The sequence below is a fragment of the Ovis canadensis genome, chromosome 8, assembly GCF_042477335.2.
Source record: "Ovis canadensis isolate MfBH-ARS-UI-01 breed Bighorn chromosome 8, ARS-UI_OviCan_v2, whole genome shotgun sequence".
Classification (NCBI taxonomy): Eukaryota; Metazoa; Chordata; class Mammalia; order Artiodactyla; family Bovidae; genus Ovis; species Ovis canadensis.
The window spans coordinates 22120639-22140357 of NC_091252.1; the positions used below are offsets into that span (position 1 = coordinate 22120639).

Consider the following 19719-nt stretch of genomic DNA (forward strand, 5'->3'; position numbering starts at 1 on the left):
GAGAATGCTACAAAGAGAAAAGGGAAAGTTCTTTGATCTTACTGTCACAGGGACTTCAAGATCAGTCTCCTGCTTTCAAATAAAAGAAAGATTAAAAATCAGATTTTATAATGGCTGCAACTGAATCACAGACTAAATGATTTGTCTAAATTATACAGCAGAGTGTTAAGCAGAAGTCAATTCACCCACCCTCCACTGTGGCATTTCTCTAACCATAGTCCAGACTCACAAAGATCAAGATTCTAAAAAGCCAAGGAAAAAGATATTTTCCTTCAATGAAGTTTATCAAGTTTCCATTTCATCTTCCTTAAATCTCTTTTTATTTTCTTTGCTAAATCATCAACAAATACAGGATTCAAGTGGGATCCAACTGGAGACTCAGCATCAAATGGTTGTCATAATAAGTTAGACTCAAAACAAGGAGGAGTAAAATCTCACTGTAGATATTTTAATAATATTCTTTATAGAGCATTGCTTTTCTAAAATGATTTTCAGCAGAAAAAAAATCCTATGGAAAGTGAAGAAAAATCCTACTTCTATAAAGAAGAAAAGATTACATATACTAATAAGAAATCTTAGATTGTGACTTATCAGTATAGAAACTGAATTAAAATTCTTTGCTTTTTATGTTTTAATGTAGGCCTTAAATCATCAAGGGAAGGTGGCAACAACTGGTATAAAGGATGAATACCTTTTCTAATCAAGTATCGCAGTAATCATCAATATAGTGGAATTAATTTAAAATTCAGTCAGTGAAGCCTCCAATGCTTTCAATTACTTAGCTGGGTAATCCCCTAGTATATAAAACACTTAAACATGCCATGCAAATAGGAAAGCACAGAAGTGGACTAGTGCTCTTCTACCCATTGAGGCTACGGTACCACCCTGTTTTAACAAGTGATATTTGATATAAGCATTAGACCCTAGCCATTATCCTTTTTAGTAGTTCTTGAATAATATAGAAATGAGAACTTACATCAGACAGGATCTCAGATGTATCACTTAATTTTGTTGGGAAAATGGAGAAATAGCTAAGAACTGTATTTGATCAAAAAATACAGGGTTGATAAAAAAATCTGTAATTGCCCCTCACTTTTTTATTAAAAACACCAGTGGCCAAGGTTTACTATTCTCAATTTAATCGAACTCATTTCCCCTACATTCTGTGTACATTAAAACATGTCATCTCTCTGGAGATAACTTCAAATAATATTTTGCAGCTCAGGTTACATACAGTTCAATCTAACTCTTGTCTTGATTTTTTTTTTCCCCTTCACCTTTTTCTCTAGTGTCCCATATTGGAATCTGTGCATCAGATAGCATAAGGCTTGTTGTTGCAAACATTAATAAGATCTATCATTTGGGAACACTTACTTACACTTTGTTTCATCTCTAATGGAAAGGATTTCTCTAAATATTTACACCAGAACAGTTGTCAGAATGAATCCTGCAAAATTGCTGGCATACTCCCAGGAGCAGGGAGCTGGTGTTAGGGGGAGGGGAGATTCCTGGTGCTTGGTTGTCTAATCCTAAGCAGTCCTAGATTTTCAGGAAGCTTCTTGCTGGAACATGAGGGGTTTGTATTAACAAAAAGGTACTTCAGTGTGTAGACCAATTCAAGTGAAGTATCTGAACAGCCACTTTCATTTATTGCTCTTGTAAAAATGGTTCTCCATTGGCTTTAGGTTTAAAGTAAAAGGGACGGTTTAGGTTTCAGAGACACAGCAAAAAAAAAAAAAAAAAAAGTGTATGACGAAAGAATCTTATACAGGAAGTGTGAAGAAACATTGAAATCATTTTAGGCAATGGCCCTTAAGGTGCTTTAATATATAGAAATGTCTTGTTCCCTCCATGAATTGCTAGGCGAGAGAGTCAGCATGCAAGAGTTAGACAGGAGAGAAGGTGAAACCTGCCAAGATAAATGTAGCAGTGTTTTATAAATTAACTCCGCTGTCTGTGTGTTTGTTTTTTCTTTGGAAGAGCCTAAAATTAAGGCTATTCGACTCATCTTAGTAATGGTTTAGAATTTAAGGAGTGGATGAGGAAGTAAGTTTGGGCTAGAAAGGGCAGAGAAAATATCCTGCACCGGAAAATCTCAGCAATTTTCACTTGAAATGTGTTCTTATCTGGTGAATGATGGTATTTCTGCCCCCAAAGTCTATGAATGAAGTAGTTTGGTTAAAAAATGATTCCACAAAGGTTTCTAGGTTTGTAAGCATGCCATTATAGTATGGGCAGTTTATTAAGTTCAAAGGCAAACAGCTGACAATGAATTCGAGAAAGTCAATGAGATGTCCATGTGGGTACTGAAAAGAGTAGACGCAGCCTGAGACGGTCTAGAGCTACTCTTGCTGGAAATCTCCCTTATTCTATTGGAAATTAAATGTTGAGGTATGGGCACATAATGCTCACAAGTCTGCAAACACATTCGAATTAGGGCCGGCTCCTGGAGGCTCCATGCTCGGGAGAACGGTGCATGCCATTGATTGTACTAGGGCCAAGAATGCATCGACATGATCCTGCAAGTCTAGCTGGCTTCCAAGGGAATCCCACTGATCTATGTTAAAAGCTTGGATTTACATCAAGCTCTGGACAGAACTGGAATGCTGGATGGATGTCTTAGAAATATGCTACAGGAGACACTGCCTATTTTAAATTACCTTAGTCTTTGTGGAGGGGGCTACAAGTTAACATCTTAATATTGCCATCAAATGAGTGTGAATTGAGACTGGAGGGGCTTAAAGACACTACCTTTGGGCTTTACTTCTTGTTACCTAATAGTAATGAGGGTCCTTTTAAACTGAGATCAACAAATAGGTCATACACTGGAAAATAAGACTGAAATCTGTAAGAGACAAATCTTCAGGGACTCAATGAAAAGTCAAACTGTTAGTTGCTTAGTTGTGTCCGACTCTTTGCGACCCCATGGACTGTAGCCCACCAGGCTCCTCTGTCCACGGGGTTCTCCAGGCAAGAATACTGGAGTAGGTGGCCATTCTCTTCTCCAGGGGGTCTTCTCAACCCAGGGACTGAACCCAAGTCTCCCACGTTGCAGGCAGATTCTTTACTGTCTGAGCCACCAGGGAAGCGGCTCAATATGTGGTCCTTTAGTTTGTGGCCAGGCAACATTCAGGTTCAGGTTCAGTTCAGTCGCTCAGTTGTGTCCAACTCTTTGGGACTCCATGGACTGGAGCACGCCAGGCCTCCCTGTCCATCATCAACTCCCAGAGTTTACTCAAACTCATGTCCATTGAGTCAGTAATGCCATCCAACCATCTCATCCTCTGTCGGCCTCTTCTCCTCCTGCCTTCAATCTTTCCCAGCATCAGGGTCTTTTCCAAGGAGTCAGCTCTTGCATCAGGTGGCCAAAGTATTGGAGTTTTAACTTCAACATCAGTCCTTCCAATGAACACTCAGGACTGATCTCCTTTAGGATGGACTGGTTGGATCTCCTTGCAGTCCAAGGGACTCTCAAGAGTCTCTCAAGACTCTCAAGAGTCAGGCAATATTAGTCTATATCTTTCGTATTTAATGGCAGAAACTACATGTCATCAAAAGGTATGATACAAGTAAGCACATTTTGCTGCTAAATTTCCAAAAGTTAAGATTCTTCCATTCTTAAATCAGCTCATGGTCAAATTTCAGACCAAAGAAAATAAAATACATGATTTCACTAAACTGCTATCATATTGATAGCAGATCATGATAACTCTTTGGCAAAGGGCATAAGGTCAGAGTTTATTTGCCCAGTGTTACCTGGGGATTGCCAGTTGCCACAGAAGGCTGGCAAGAATAACAATCTGACTTCCTGCCTTTCTGTGGATTTAAAAAAAGCAATATCACCCATCCACATGTTTAAACAAAGAGAGATTCAGGTCACAGGAGTCTAAGGTTTAAGATTACAGGAGTACTGAAATATACTGATGTCATTCTGAATCATAAAAGACTGTCAGACTTACCACATTTAGGACACTGATCAGTGGGGACTCTGTATCTTTGTTCAACTAAAGATCCACTTGAGATGACAGAATAACCTTTCTGGGTATTTGAGGCAATGCCAATAGTTTCAAAGGTGAACTTTCACTGAGATGATTCAGGATAGATACATATGTGCTACTTGAATATTTTCCTATAGCAAGGTTTAACAATCTTCTCCCATGCTAAGCTGCTTCAGGCACGCCTGACTCTTTGTGACCCTGTGGACTCTAGCCCTCCAGGCGCCTTTGTTCATGGGGTTCTCCAGGCAGGAGTACTGGAGTGGGTTTCCATGCCCTCCTCCAGGGGATCTTCCCAACCCAGGGATCAAACCAACTTCTCTTACATCTTCTGCATTGACAGGAAGGTTCTTTAACACTAGAACTTCTACTTTCTAACATATTGAGAGCTTAAAATTAGAGCACCACTTAGCTCTTAATAATTTTGACTTAGCTATTGACAGTGCCACACCTCAAAATGGTATTGTTTTCAGTAAAAGAAATCCTAAGTTTGCTCTTGGTCTTTTCCTAGCTCTGGAGGTTTTAGAGCTCCTATCCTGTGTAATGTACTTCTATTTTCTTATTTCCAAATATTACTTCAGTAATGTTATATCTAAATTGACCTTAGGATGTTTACAAAGCTCCTTTCCCTTCCCTCCCCATCCTAATCGGACACCTCTTGTACAAAGACTCAGGCGGCATTCCTTGAGTTCTTTTTATCTACTCAGGAAGGGAGGAGGAGAGCTTGCAGTAGTGGCAGCTGGAGCTCTGTATGTGTGGTTTGCCCTCATGCAGGCAGAAGGTGGTTTATAAGATGACCGTGATTTGCACTGGGCACGTATACTGGCGGCATGTTTCCATCTCGTGCATGCGTAGCGTGAATAACCTATTGAGGAAAAAAATTGGTGGAAAAGCATTGTTTTCTGGTGGGCTTCCTGCTGCCTGTAACTCATGATTGCTCCCAATCCCCAGGGACAAGTAACTAGGTCTGACCACGGAGCAATGGCTCAAGCGTGCTGTGATGACCCTCTGCCCCCAAAGCCTGGCTTTCCTCAGTCTAATTGCTTTTGGCAATTGTGGTTATTGGGATTTGGCCTAGTGACTCCCTGGAACCCAAATTCTCCCAAGGAGCCCCCTTAACAAGCAGAATTAAGTCTGACAGGAAGCCCAGACTTCCACTTCACTTTTACATGGAGTTTTCCCTGGTTTATGGCAAGGTCTGAACATCGTTCGTGGGCTAGAAAAGAATAATAAACAAGATTTAATGAAGATAACCACTTGAAGAAGAGCACATTAGGGGGGGAAGTAAGAACAGCAAATTCAAGAATAAACAACTTACTGCAAAACTTCACCCATTAAGATGGAGTTAAAACTGTGCTGTTTATAGTAGTTTCATTGATCACCAGTAGTAGTCAATCTAAAGTTAGTCAGGAATTGTAGAAATCATAAAAGAAAAAGATGTTTATTTCTTATTAGAGGCTATTTCCTAACCATTTCGCTTTTCCTGAAAACAAAGAGGACTCTAGGGCACAATCATCTGGTGATACATGAAAACAGTTGTTTATGATTCTGTAGCTCTGAAAAAACATCTTTGGCATGGCTGATGCCTCATCTTCCATCCTATTTACTGCCTCCCTCACCCCTGCTGTAGTTCACCAGCAAGCACCCTGACTCCTGAGTCCACTTCTCTCGGCAGCAAGGCTCCCGTCAGGGAAACCAACAGCAGTGTCTGTTACGCCCTCCATCATGCCCCACTGTGTGCACTCTGCTATCTCTCCTTTGACTCTCTGAACAAGACAGTTCTAAATCACATGATCTTGGCTGCACCAGTCAGTGCCACAAGTTTAAACAGGACTCACCTGATTGACAATCTGGGGCTATCAGATAAACAAATGCTTTACATTTTAAAACTACTATCTGTTCCGTGACACAGATCTCATCTCTTAACATAATCCCTACAAGTCTATGTTGTTTGTCTAGCTCTCAAGAAATGGGCATTGTTTTCAAATTGTTGAGTTGTCAGTGTTATCCTCAGATGAAGGTTTCCATAGAACTTTTCAGTTTTGACTGCATCTTAGCATCACCAGGATTGCTTTCGAAAGTGCAGATGTCCAGGTCCCATCCCCAGAGATGGTTGTATCTGGTCTAGGGTGGAGCCTGACTTTTTTTTTTAAAGATCCCCAGGTGATTCTAATTTGAAGTTAGGGTAGAAAATCACTGTACCAAGGCCCATAAAGCAAGAATTCAGGGTGGAGGTTACTGTTAATGCTCATGGTAAAAGGAATATAAATAAGAGATTTTATGAAGCACCATAAAGATAACTTTTCTGGATAACAAACACTAGCCAGTGAAATATCTATTGTGGTTATAAATTACACAGAACGATTTTGATATTTAACTGCAAAATTACAGACTTTGCCCACATTCTCATGCCTTAGTTAGTCTTCTCTTGAATTGCACACCATAGATGGGAAGAATAATCTTCAAGTACTTCATATAAACTGTGCTATTCTATTGCTTCTAAGCAACTTCCTATGTTTAAAAACTATCAGTAGGGCAGGTTTAAGAAAGGAGAGGAAAAACAACCAAGAAAGGAAAGAGATGCGGGAAAGAGTATTAGAATACCAGAAGTAACCTCTGGAGTAAAAGTCTGAAGAAGGCTTGTGGTTTGTTAAATGAGGAGGAAGAGACACTAAGCAATGAGAGTTAGGGAAAGAAAAAAAGTAGGGTAGGGTTTGAGAGCCCCCGTCCCATCCCCTGCCATGATTGCTTCAAGTACTCCAATCCCAACAGCTGAAGTGACATGAAAAAATCAAGGAAGGCCATGAGTTTTGAAGTCAGTCCTGGGCTGGAATCCCAGGTACCACATCTTACTCAAGTGACCTCAGGCAACTGATATGAGACCATTGGCACCTGACTTACAGGTTAAGTGTGAGCACTCAGTGAGATAATATTTGCAAAAACATCAAGGACAGAGTCTGGCACCCACACGTGGTTAAAACACAGCACCTATTAAAATCATCATCATCACATTACTCACTTTAATAAATAAATACAAATGCACGTTCAGACAGAATGCATGTGAATATAACAGTGGTTCTGAGGACTATAAAACCATAGCTGCCACAAGGTATCTATACACACTTTGTCATAACATTTCACCTCTTCTTATCTAAATGTGACTGACTCTGCCTCTTCTTACAGGACAGCCTTTGATGAGATGACCGTGTTCACATAAGTGCAGTCCCATTGTATGAGGGCACATAACAATGGGAAAATAGCTGCTCTTTTTCTTACCAGCTAATCAAGCATATGTTAAGAAAAGGGTGTTCTAAAATAAGCATTTCACAAATTATGTGATTTTATATTGTGTGGTGGTGGCTTGTATTATGTGGTTATAAAATGGGGGCTGCTTTACCACTTACTCTCAGGAATGTGCTTTGTATTGGGGTATAATTATAAATGTGCTTACCAGCTAGTTTTCTAAGGGCAATTTTTGGGAGTGAATAGGGTGCATTGAATTATTGTGTATTCATTTTAGAAAGAAGTTTTAAGGTAACTAAATCTCAATCTCATGCCCCTGTCAGTTACTCAGAAGAACAGGCATGCTAGAAAATATATCCTGCTTCCTGATACAGAAGACCCAACTTGACTAGGAGAAGCAAGCAAAGGCATGGGACCTGGTTGTTACTGAGTAGTAGTGTTAGTCACTCAATCATGTCCAACTCTGCGACCCCATGGACTGTAGCCAACCAAGCTCCTCTGTCCTTGGGATTCTCCAGGCAAGAACACTGGAGTGGGTTGCCATTCCTTTCTCTAGGGGATCTTCCCAATCCAAGGATCGAATCCAGGTCTCCTGCATTGCAGGCAGATTCTTCACCGTCTGAGCCACCAGAGAAGCCCTAACTGGTTGTTACTGAGGCTAGACAATTACTCGGTGGGCATGTTGCAGAAGCAGTTCATGTGCTACATAGATGGACTGAATTTCTTCAAGTTTCAATCCATTCTGAGAATTTGTGTTTATTTTATCTTTAAACTTTTTATTGGGATATAATCGATTAACACTGCTGTGATAGTTTCAGGTGAACAGTGAAGGAATTCAGCCATACATATACATGTATCCATTTTCCCCCAGACTCCCCTCCCATCTAGGCTGCCACGTAACATTGAGCAGAATTCCATGTGCTATACAGTAGGTCCTTGTTGGTTACCCATCTTAAATATAGCAGTGTGTACATGACCATCCCAAAGTCCCTAACTATCCTTCCCTCCCTTCTTCCCCACTGGAAAATTTCTTATTTTAAGAGAGTGTACTTTGAAAAATCTGCTTGAAAGTAGAATACTATGAGTAGATGCTAGATCCAAGTGGAACGATATAAAAAAATCTCTTTTACTCTTTAAGGAAACATCTTCCCTTACTATAAACTTTTTTAGGTCCCCTAAGATCTGTGGCAAACTAATACAGTGCCACAGTTGATGAGACTTTCAAGTATGATTTTCAGTTAGAAGTCTTGGCAATGTAAAATTAAAGCTCCTGATACCAGCGACCGCTCTCTTATGTGCACAAAAAGGGCACATATGTTGAGAATGATATATTAGGCCCCTTAAAACAGATGAACTGAAGTGAGTGAAAGTGGCTCAGTCGTGTCTGACTCTTTGCAACCCCATGGACTATACAGTCCATGGAATTCTCCAGGCCAGAATACTGAAGTGGGTAGCGTTCCCTTATCCAGGGGATATTCCCAACCCATGAATAAAACCCAGGTCTCCCGCATTGCAGGCAGATTCCTTACCAGCTGAGCCACGAGGGAAGCCCAGATGAAGTGCCTTGCTTTTCACCAGATCTGAGCCCTTTTACTCCAAAGTGTGGTGACAAACAAGGCTCTCTCCCTCTTCTCCCTTCATACGCACTCTGCTCAGTCACTATCATAACACAGGGTCTTATCACTTAAACCTGGGCCACTGTAATTGCCACTTCCACCCCCAGCACAGGCCACTTCTAAAAGCCTGACGTGTAAGGGAGTTCTGAAGCATCTCTCTGGTTGGGATTCCAAACCAGTTTCCTGTGACTCTTATGTCTAAGGACAAAATGAACTTGCTGAAGATGGAGTGTGTGGACTGACGCTACGGTTATAGTCTTCTGGCACTAGAAATTGTGATGGGGTGGGGGATGTGTGGGATACCATAATTAATTCAGTCTCTATGTTGATAAGTTACTTATTAATCTTTATATGATGAATTTACAAAATCACTGCAGATGGTGACTGCAGCCATGAAATTAAAAGACACTTACTCCTTGGAAGAAAAGTTATGACCAACCTAGATAGTATATTGAAAAGCAGAGATATTACTTTGCCAACAGAGGTCCATCTAGTCAAGGATGGACAACCTAACTGGTTGTTACTGAAGCCAGACAATTACTCGGTGGGCATGTTGCAGAAGCAGTTCATGTGCTACATAGATGGGCTTTTCCAGTGGCCATGTCGTGGATGTGAGAGTTGGACTGTGAAGAAAGCTGAGTGCCGAAGAACTGATGCTTTTGAACTGTGGTGTTGGAGAAGACTCTTGAGAGTCCCTTGGACTGCAAGGAGATCCAACCAGTCCATTCTGAAGGAGATCAACCCTGGCATTTCTTTGGAAGGAATGATGCTAACGCTGAAACTCCAGTACTTTGGCCACCTCATGCGAAGAGTTGACTCATTGGAAAAGACTCTGATGCTGGGAGGGATTGCGGGCAGGAGGAGAAGGGGACGACAGAGGATGAGATGGCTGGATGGCATCACTGACTCGATGGACGTGAGTCTCAATGAACTCCGGGAGTTGGTGATGGACAGGGAGGCCCAGCGTGCTGCGATTCATGGGGTCGCAAAGAGTTGGACATGACTGAGCGACTGAACTGAACTGAACTGAAATGAAATGAATACTTCTTATATTCATTTATATTCGTCATCTACTAAACTTAGTTAAATAAGATAGCTAAGTTTAGAAGAAATAACTCCCCACTTCTGCTCATGCTTCATGCTCTTATACCAAAAGATTAAAGGTTGAAGAGACTATAAGAATCATTTAGCTCTAAATTTTTAACCAACCCCCTCACTTCACAGATGAGGAGCTGAAGCTTTGTGTGGTATAAGGGCTTGCCTGGGATATTCAGATATTACAAGCAGCGCTGGACCTAGGACCCAGGTCTTCTACTTCTCAGTCTTATTCTCCTTCAGTGATATCTTAGGTCTCCGTCTCTACCATGGATTTATGTATGTTTGCTGTTATCCATCAAATTATTCAGGTCAGAAGGAAGCCTAATAAAGTAGTAATTTGAAGACTGGGTTGGATACTTGCATAAGGCATAAAGCATAAAGAGAGTTAAAGGCTATTAAATATGTATTTAGTTGGGCAATCATATCCTTTAGTACCATTAAATTTTCTTTAAAAACTTTCAGAAGAATTTTAGTGACAGCAGATGGTAACTAGCTCCCTTGCCAAGATTACAAATAAGGCAGAAACATTCTTATCAGATAAGAGGCACCTGCAAACATGTCTTTTTTAAAATGAGTTTTTGAAATTATTCAAACTTTTTATGGTTTGAATAATTGTGAATAGTGAGGAAGTGGGAAGAGAAGTTAGGTAAAAAGAATTCAGGCCTTTTGCTTAAAAGTTTCATGTTGTTGAAATACCCTCAGAGCAGAAAGCGGGATTTCTTAATACTCAGTGGCATCGTCAGCACCCCTACCATCCTTGAGAATGGAACATTCCATTCTTTTCAGCAGTGTTGGATAACTACTTTAATCAGAATACTAGTAATAACCCTGAATGGAAAGATCGATGGACAGAACTAAACAAATAGAAAAAATGGACAGCATCTTTTACAGCTATGTATTTTATACTTTATATGTTTCTCTGCTATATGTTTGCTAAGATATAGCTACAAAGCATTTCAAACTTACTAGGTTGGCCAACATACGGTAAATTTAAGATAAATCCAATCATTTTAAACCTTAAGAAAAAATTCACAATTAAGAAAGCAACCCACATCTTTCCTCAAAATCAAAAGCAAGGCAAAAACAAAAAATCTATATAATTTATGATGCAATGCTTTTACAAATGATCATTCTCAAAAAAATGCCAGTGTACAATGCACTGTTCAGAGAAGAAAAAGTCCTAACCAAGTAAAACATATAATTTCAACACACTGTCTTACATGATCCTTACCATGCTCTCAAAACTGAATGATGTTTTCCTAATGGTAACCAAAGTTGATTCTTACATTTCATGAAACATAATACCCACTCTGATGGCATTTCAAGAATTCACTACTTGGAAAAAAATGTTTTGGGGGCTGGGGAAAGTGAATAGTAAGGAAGTGGGAAGAGAGGTTAGGACAATGTCCAAAATGAAACATTTGGATAGAGATAAAGCAGGGGGAAGATGATTTAGAAAACTGTTGTATGTGGAATAGTTTTATTTTTTGACAGTTTATTCTTGTAATTGCAGAGGGGTCATGTCATCTTACCTCTACATAGGGATCTTACAGCATACAGTATTCTATCAATAATACATACAATTTAAAAGAATGATGGCATTTTTTTAAAAGAAAAGATTAACCACTTAACTAGAAATATTTGAAATAGTAGCAACCTGGAGATCTCTGTTCAGATTGAAATAGCCTCAAGTGATCAGATGATTAATAAACTTGTTTTGCAGTAGTGTGGTGAGAGTTTCTCCATAATTTGAAAATCAAAATTAACTACATATTGTAATTCCCCATTCATCACTTTCTGGGGACCTAACTTGTAAAATATTAAATTCCAGGAAATATTTAATGGAGAAACGATTGAACAAAACTTATTTACTTACAAGCTAAAAGGCTGTTCATATTTCATGCTTAAAAAATACTGAAGTAATGACATTGATCAATTTTATGCCTATTATATTGTCAATGACTTTACATAGAATAACTTGGGACTAAAAAGACAATATTTAAAAACTATCATACTTAATACTCTTAGTAAAATCATTCTATTGAAGTGATCAAGGATTAAAATAGTACGACAAAGAGATATTTTAAGAAACAATTTTGATAGTGTAATAACGATTAAATTAGAATTCACAAAAATAGATCTTTGCTTATATTTAGATGTTGCCATCACTGCTTACTTAAGAATTTGGGGCTTTGATTTATGAAGATATCATATGATATGTTGCAGAATATATTTTCTCTAGCAAATTTTACTCATCTCTCCATCCATTAAACAGTGTTTCTCTCAAAAACAAGGTAGACTGGTAACAAAAGTGGACAAGTGAAAAAGTGCCCTGTAGTCAACTTCCAAACCAGACACTTTCATCCAAAATTAATGTCACAAAAAGTATAGTAGAATGAACAATTTTTCTGTCTTACAGTTAACCTGTTATTTCCCCAGGGAGTTATATCATCATCAAGAGTGTATCATAATTTCAGAGAATGGCTCAACAACCAAGATATCATGAGCAATGGCCACTGTATTCATCATTTTTCAGTTTGCCACCATTAAAATAATTTTTCTTGTGTTCTTACTCCTTTATTTCAAACATCTTTATGAAATATTAAAAAAATTTTATAGATTGTGCAATGGGAGCTTGGTAATTATTATGCATACAATGGCTTGTCAAAATCTGGATCTATCTGGAATCTAAGCAATTAAAAATGAATTAATAGATGGCATCAAATAAAAAGGATACCATAATGGCATCTGTTGTTTCTCACAATAGTATTCTGGCATAATATGAACCTACAATGTCTTCCTAATAACCAAATAATATATTATACTTAGCAAACTATCAGGTAAGTTTAACTCTTTGACACCAATCATTAATGTATAATATATAGAAAGAACAGTTCAAAAACGTCCAGTCAACCATAAGAGCTTATTCTCCAAACACAGGATAAATGATGGTTTGGAGATAATCAGATTTATTATCTAATACTCCTGACATCTACTCTCAGACATGGATTAGCATATAGCATAATAGCAGGAGACAAGTTCCATTCAGTATCTTACAGCTTTGTATAGATTACTTAGCCTCTGTTTCTTGGGTTCTTTCCCTGTAAAATGGGTATATGAATACCGGCCTCTATACCTCAAGTGGCTATTTAGGGTCCCTAGCAAGTAACTCAAGTTAAAAGTGTGGCGAATTGTAAGATACTGTGGTTTTTATGGCTAACACAACCTTTACTTTTGTTAGCAGATAATCTAGAATTCAGAAGCTAACTCTATCAAGTAGCAAAGGCTGAGTGGGAAATGATTTTAAAACTGGATTGAGGATTCTTTATGTAACATCCTCTGAAAACATTTCTGGTTGAGGACTGTTGAATGAGGATTGCATTCCATGTTTATCTTAAGTAAATTCAACTTAGCCAACTCTAGGAGCTGTATATGAATCCAAGTAGATAATAAAGTTAATGGGTATTTTTTCATCCATAACGCCCTGGTGGTGGTGGTTCAGTTGCTAAGTTGTGTCTGATTCTTGTCATGTTATGGACTGTAGCCCACCGGGCTCCTCTGTCTATGGGATTTTTCAGGCAAGAATACTGTAGTGGGTTGCCATTTCCTTCTTCAGGGGACCTTCCTGACCCCTGCTGGAACCCACACCTCCTGCATTGCAGGCAGATCCTTATCCATAACGCAATAAGTATTTTTTAAAGTATCAAACTCCTGTTTAAAATGTTTCTTTTATAAAAGGAAACAAGAAACTAGTTTACAACAAAGTAGAGATAAACGGTATACCAGCTGCCTGAGGGAAACCGGGATTACTGATATAGCTGCTTTGCTGGTGGCTCAGAGGTTAAAGCATCTGCCTCCAATGCGGGAGACCTGGGTTCGATCCTTGGGTCGGGAAGATCCCCTGGAGAAGGAAATGGCAACCCACTCCAGTATTCTTGCCTGCAGAATCCCCTGGACGGAGGAGCCTGGTAGGCTACAGTCCACGGGGTCGCTGAGCGACTTTACCTTCACCTTTATCTCCATTATCTGAGGATTAGTCATGGCTCCTTATATTTGATAATATTTAACACTGCAAATGATTTTTTTTTTTTTGCAGGAAACTTTTCCACCAAAACATTCAAGAGACCACTTTAAAATTTTTGAAAAATAGTTCTTGCACCTCAATTTTCTATCATTGGTTACGATTTTAAAGTTTAGGATAGTGAAGCTATTTAACTCTAAGGACAAAATGGATACCCTTAAATACCTTAATTGTCTCTTGAAGAATAAAGAGGCAAGACTGTTTCTTTCTAGAATACCTTTACTACCTTATTTTTCATTTAAACAACTTTTTCCCAGTCTCTACTTGAGAAAACTTTTTTCCCCCAGAGATTTTCCAAACAATGAGTATGTGAACATGCAATCTGACCTTGAATTTCTGGATTTTTTTTTTTTTTAACAAATCTCTCTCTTTACCCTCTTACCCTTTCCCCATTCTCAAAATAACCGAACAAGCCCCATGCTACACCTGCCAAGAGAATCTGTCTCCTCAGAGAACGCAAGGGGTCGCCCCTCTCCCATAATTGCACCAGCAAACCCCAGTAGCAAAGGCAAGACTCAAGCGTGAAGGAGCAAGGAGCATCCCCTGCTAGGGGAATTCTCTCCCGGCCCCACACCCACAGCACAATCGGAATTTCAATACAGTTCCACCCACTTCGTCTCTCATCCCCGCTGCACAACAAGAGGGCGCCTTTGACTTGGCCTCGAGACGATGAAGGCAGATCAAAAGGCAGCTCGTCTTTAGACTCTGTAAACCCTCTCCAGTTCAAGCCCAGAGGTGCATCATCCCCCTCTGGTCTCAGAAGACTTGGGGCAGCACCACTGGGCAGCTTCCTGCACCGCTATCCTCGCTGGGGAAGTGAGAACCAATGGGTGGTCAGCTTTCTTGCCGGTGCCTTTCATCGCAAACAGCCCTCCCCCGCCCCCACCCCGGAATCGGAGACAACTCTGACACGCAAGACCCTGTCCCTCCCTTGCACTTGTGGGGTTCCTGGCCCTGGGATCCTCGGTAGGGTAAAAGAGGGTGTGAGCCATGGACGCCGGGTGGGGTACTGGCTGGAAGATGGGAGGGGAAGGCAGGAGGCTGCACTTGCGCCTAGCATCTCTCTTTCTCGCCATCGACCTGCGGGAGAGACTCAGTGCCCTCGAGCCGGACTCTGCAAGAAGGGGACCTGGGGACTGCCAGGAACTAGGGCAAGGCTCGAGTCCCAAGCCATTTGTTTCGTGAGGCAGCCGCAAGGCTCGAGTGGAAGGGTAGGTGGAAGAATTTTGAAGACTACAACCATTCAGAGGCCAAGAAAAATAAATCGGATGCCCTGACATGTTTAGATTAGGCCCTCCTGCCCCTTGCTACGCGATCCTAGAGGCAGTGAGGCTGGGCAGGAGCCCCTGGAGCTTTGGCTCAGCTATGTTTTTTAAAGACAATTTTCAGGTGAATCAGACCTTGTCTGCTTTAGGCAAGCGGCACAAAGGGGGCTTTCAGGGGACCCTCACATCCAGGGACAGGGCACAAGTAGCGGCGGAGAAGCGATTACTAAATCTCCATCTCACACAAGCCCATGCTGTGTCTTCTGCGCTGTTACCCACGCTTACCTCGAGGGGCTTCGCGGGCCAGCGCTGGGAGCTGGCTCTGCGCACCGGAGCAGGCGCCGCCAAGCGTCATTGACTCCCGGGAGGCGGAGGTCTGAGTTGGTCAAGGCAATAGCCTCGTTCTCTGCGCCCCGGGAAGCTTTCTCCCTCCGGGTCCCTGCCAGCGCTCTCTACACTGGAGCTCGGGTCGCTCCGGCTCTATCTGCGAAGAAGGGACTCCCCACTTCTGCACAGAAGCCAGAGCGCCCAGCGCGCCAGGCTTCCCGAGAGCAAGAAGTGCCTTTCTCGGGTTTGTCTCATCTATGGAAGACTCCACCTTGAAACAGACCAAGCCGCGATGGAGGTGCCCTTAGGGATACCCGTTTCATCCTCCAGCTATGGCACAGTCCTAGGAAGGCTACACCAGCCAACCTTTCCGAGTAACTGGACTCAGGATAAGGGGAAGCGAGGAGGCGAGCCAGAGTCTTTAGGGGAACCCCATCCTCGGCATGTGTCTGGCCCCCGGGAACCCACTTGAAAGGGCCTGAGACGGTGAAAGCCCTCCCGGGTGACAGGCAAGAGTGTCACTGGAAAGCTGGCACCCTTGGCTCCCAGTGGCTGGCTCCGCATCTCTCGCGATCCCCCGAGGCGTAAGCCGAGCGGCTCCGCCAGCGCGCAGGCAAGCGAACCCAGAGCGCCCGGCGCGCCCTACAGTTCCACTCGCGCGTGGTTGAGGGTAGCGGCAGCGCAGGCGCTGGCTCTTGGTTTCCCGAGGGGCGGGAGAGCTCTTCGCGACCCCTGCGCCGAGGGAGGACCCCGCGAGGTCTCCCCACGCGAGGCGGCGACGCAAGGTGAGCGGGCGCCGCGGCCGCGCCTCCCCCGGCGGGCACTCAGTGGGTCAGGGGCATCCCGCCAGCCGGGCGTCCGCGACGCCTGGGGGCTGGAGGCTCCTGTCCCAGTCTTGGGAGGAAAGCACACGTCCCCTGAGCTGGTCTTAACGAAGGAGCGAACTTTTCCGCTAACCTGCGGTTACGCGGGCGCCGGAAGCACAGGAGCGCCGGGTCCGCCGGACTATGGCACCCAGGAAGATGCGGGGCAAGAGAGGAGCGGCCGAAAGGAAGGCGTGAACCACCGGACCCTAAACTGTTACCTCCTCTCCAGGCGTGGGGTGTGGGTGGGAGGACTGCCGCCGCCGTGAGCCAACTCAAGTCAAGGAAAAGCGACCCGACAGGTGAACGCGGCGGGAGGGAGCAAATGCGTAAAAAAGCCTGCACTTACTTCTTCGCTGGCGCCTTCCCCGGGAGGCGTTTTGGCTGCCGATGTATTCCATAAAGTTCAAAATGATAAAAAACCAAGAAATCAGTCGCAAGTGCATAGTAACCCAATAATGTTTCCCTTCCTTTGCTCCTTTTTTTTTTCCTTTTGATTGTTAATTAAGATTGACTGTTTCAGAAATACACGTAGGTGTTAGGCGTATGGAGAGAGCAAGCGCTAACCCCAGCTGCGGACAACTTCTCCACTCAGATCCGACAGGCGAGCCGGGATGGCAAACGCAGTGGGGTCGGGTGGTCAGGGAAACCAACTATTGTACTTTCAAACTGTCCGAGCCCTGAGCTGCGGGGGCTCCCGTGCGGTGGCTGTCAATGCCGCGAGTGAGGGTTCCAGAAGCAGCGAGCGGCCTCGCCAGGGTGGCCGCAGGTAGCATGGTGCGCCGCGGCTGCGCGGGATCCGGGCGGGCGGTGGCGACGGTGGCGGCCCCTCGGGCTTTAGAGGTGGCGGAGGCAGCGGCGGGGGTCCCGGGAGCGGAGGGGAGCGGGCGCCGTGGGCACCGCGGCCATGGCCAAGGGCCGGCGGAGAGACCCCGAGCTGCTTCTGCCGTTCGCAAGCAGGAGCGGCTCCACTGGTGGAGGGAGGGAAGGAGGGAGGCCGCGAGGGAGGGACAGGGCGAGGGAGGGGGAGGGGGGCGGCTGCGGGGGGCGGGGGGAGCCTGGGGGCGGGGAAGGAAACTGCTGGAGCAACAACCCCGAGCGACCTCAATAACTTTCAATTTCAAGAGTGAAAGAGGGAGCTGGAAAAGTACAGGCGTCGCGATTTGGCAGAGGCACGGGAAGAGGCGCCTAAGGGGTCCCGGGTCTGCGGCGGAGCATCTCTGGACGCGGCGAGGAAGGCGGGAGAACGAGAGCCCGGGGCGGGGGGGAGCCGAGGAGGCACTGCGGGGGCAGTGGGACCCCTCCGAAGGGCTGCTCTCTCGGGGAGAGGTGGGCGCGCTCCGGCTGCGAGTGTGGAGGTGGAAGGTCCGGCGGCCGCGAGACCACCCCGCCCCTCGTCCCCCCTCCCCGCCCCCCGGGGCCGACTCCCGCGCTGGGCGGGTCTCCGCCGCCAGGGGCCGGGCGCGCTCCGCTCCTCCCGGGGGCCGAGCGTCCCGGCTCCCTCGCGCCTCGGCTCCCGGAGCCCGCGCGCAAGCCCGGCCCCGCGGCAGCTCGCTCCTCACCCTCCGGGGCCGATCGCTCGAGGGTTTCAGGCTACGGACGCTTTCCCCGTCTTCTCGAGCCCCTCCTCTTGTTTCTCTCCTTTCCTTTCTTTCTTTTCAATAAAAGTCGCTGCAGTTGGTCCGGCGCAGGGCGGGTGGTCCGGAGGAATTTCGGTGGACACTCGCGGTCACCCTGACCGCCCGTTACCTGCCCGACGCGGGTCGGACTCAGAGGTGTGTGCTCTCACACACCGTTTGGAAGTTCAACCGTGCTGCGACTTTCTCCCAAAGGGAGTCTTTGCCGGGGCTCTGGAAGATTCCTCCTCCCCTCGGGCAGTTCCCTCGGCAGTCAGCTCGCCCTCGCTCTGCGCCGTTCTCTCTCTCTCTGAGTCTTCTCGAGAAGATCTCGTGTGCAATTTGGTTTCTCATCTGGGGGACTGGGAATGATCTTGGGAAAGATTTTCCCAGCTTGGGCAGGGGGAGGAGGAGAAGGTCCGCTATTCCCGTTCCCAGGGCAAGCAGGGGTCCTTGGCAGCGGAAAATAAGGTTTGTTGTTCTCCGGCGCCTTCGCCCCCCTCCCACGCCCCACCTCCATCCGAGGTGGGAAAGTTGAGGGCTGGCCCTACAGAGCAGGGTACACTCAGGCTCTTATTAATCCGTGGTAGCTTCCCATCTCTTTTCTCCAGTACCGCAAGTCGGAAGAGCTTCCAGTACTTACTGAAGAAACTGAAAGTCACAAGCCCCCAAAGTGATTTTAATGTAAATGTGTCCTCTGTGCTGTATTACTCAGACTGTCTCCAGGGTTCTGCTCTATGGCCTTACAACTTCACACAGCCCCAGGCTTCTTAGAGGTGGCTTTGAAAAAGTCCCTGATTCATGGACAGCTTGCTAATGCTTATGCTCAAAAATTTAGGTTTAGAAAATAGCTAAAGCCTTGCAGAAAAACAGTAAGATCTGTCTTTTCCCTTCTTTTATCCATTTGTAATCCTTCTTAGTAGATTGCCTTAATTTATATGTTGATGAATGAGAGGAGGGGAAAAAAAGTGATTGCTTCTATCCATCCCATTTTGCAAGCTTGCAATGCTTCATTCAAATTGTTGTGTGTCCATGAAGATGTAGCTGTTATTCATCCCCAAAGTGAGGAGATGAAATGGCCTGGAAGCAATAGGAAGGGAACATGAAATAAACACTGCTGTGAAGGTGCTAAAAATTAGAATCTGAGAGACTGGCCTTTCCTTGTGAATTCCTTAATTAAGTATCATCTATTACTTTACATACCTGTATGGGAATTTTGAAGGTAGAAAGAGTTTTCTTTAGGTTCTTTATTCTGCAGAAAACAACAACCCATCAAGACTGTCCTTTGGGATTTATTTTAAAGATTGTCATTTGCAACATTTCTCTTTCTATGGTGGAGCTGTATTTTCTATACATCACACACACACACTCCCTTCCTTAATCTGTTGCATAATGTCCTGTTCCAAATGACGGAGTCTATTACTTTGAACCAAAAAAGTTGCAGATAACAGGACAATTCCAATACTGATTGTCCAAGGAAGAAGCTACTCTAGTTTTCCGTGCCCCTCTGGGCCAGCCTTGCTTTCCTTCTTCCTTAATGCCTCAGATTCTGAATATCTGCACCATAAAACGTGGGGATTTAAAGGCTGTGGGAGGCTCCCTTTGAAAAGGACTC

At 44.1% G+C, this 19719-nt stretch overlaps 1 protein-coding gene across 1 annotated transcript in view; it reads right to left on the bottom strand.

Moving 5' to 3' along the window:
* Positions 1 to 17882, bottom strand: part of RSPO3 (R-spondin 3) — a 94992-nt gene extending 77110 nt beyond the window's left edge. Inside the window, exon 1 of the mRNA XM_069599023.1 lies at positions 16838 to 17882. Coding sequence (XP_069455124.1) covers positions 16838 to 16934 — 97 coding nt within the window. The 5' untranslated portion in view covers positions 16935 to 17882. The remainder of the gene's footprint in view (positions 1 to 16837) is intronic.
* Positions 17883 to 19719: the final 1837 nt, after the last annotated feature.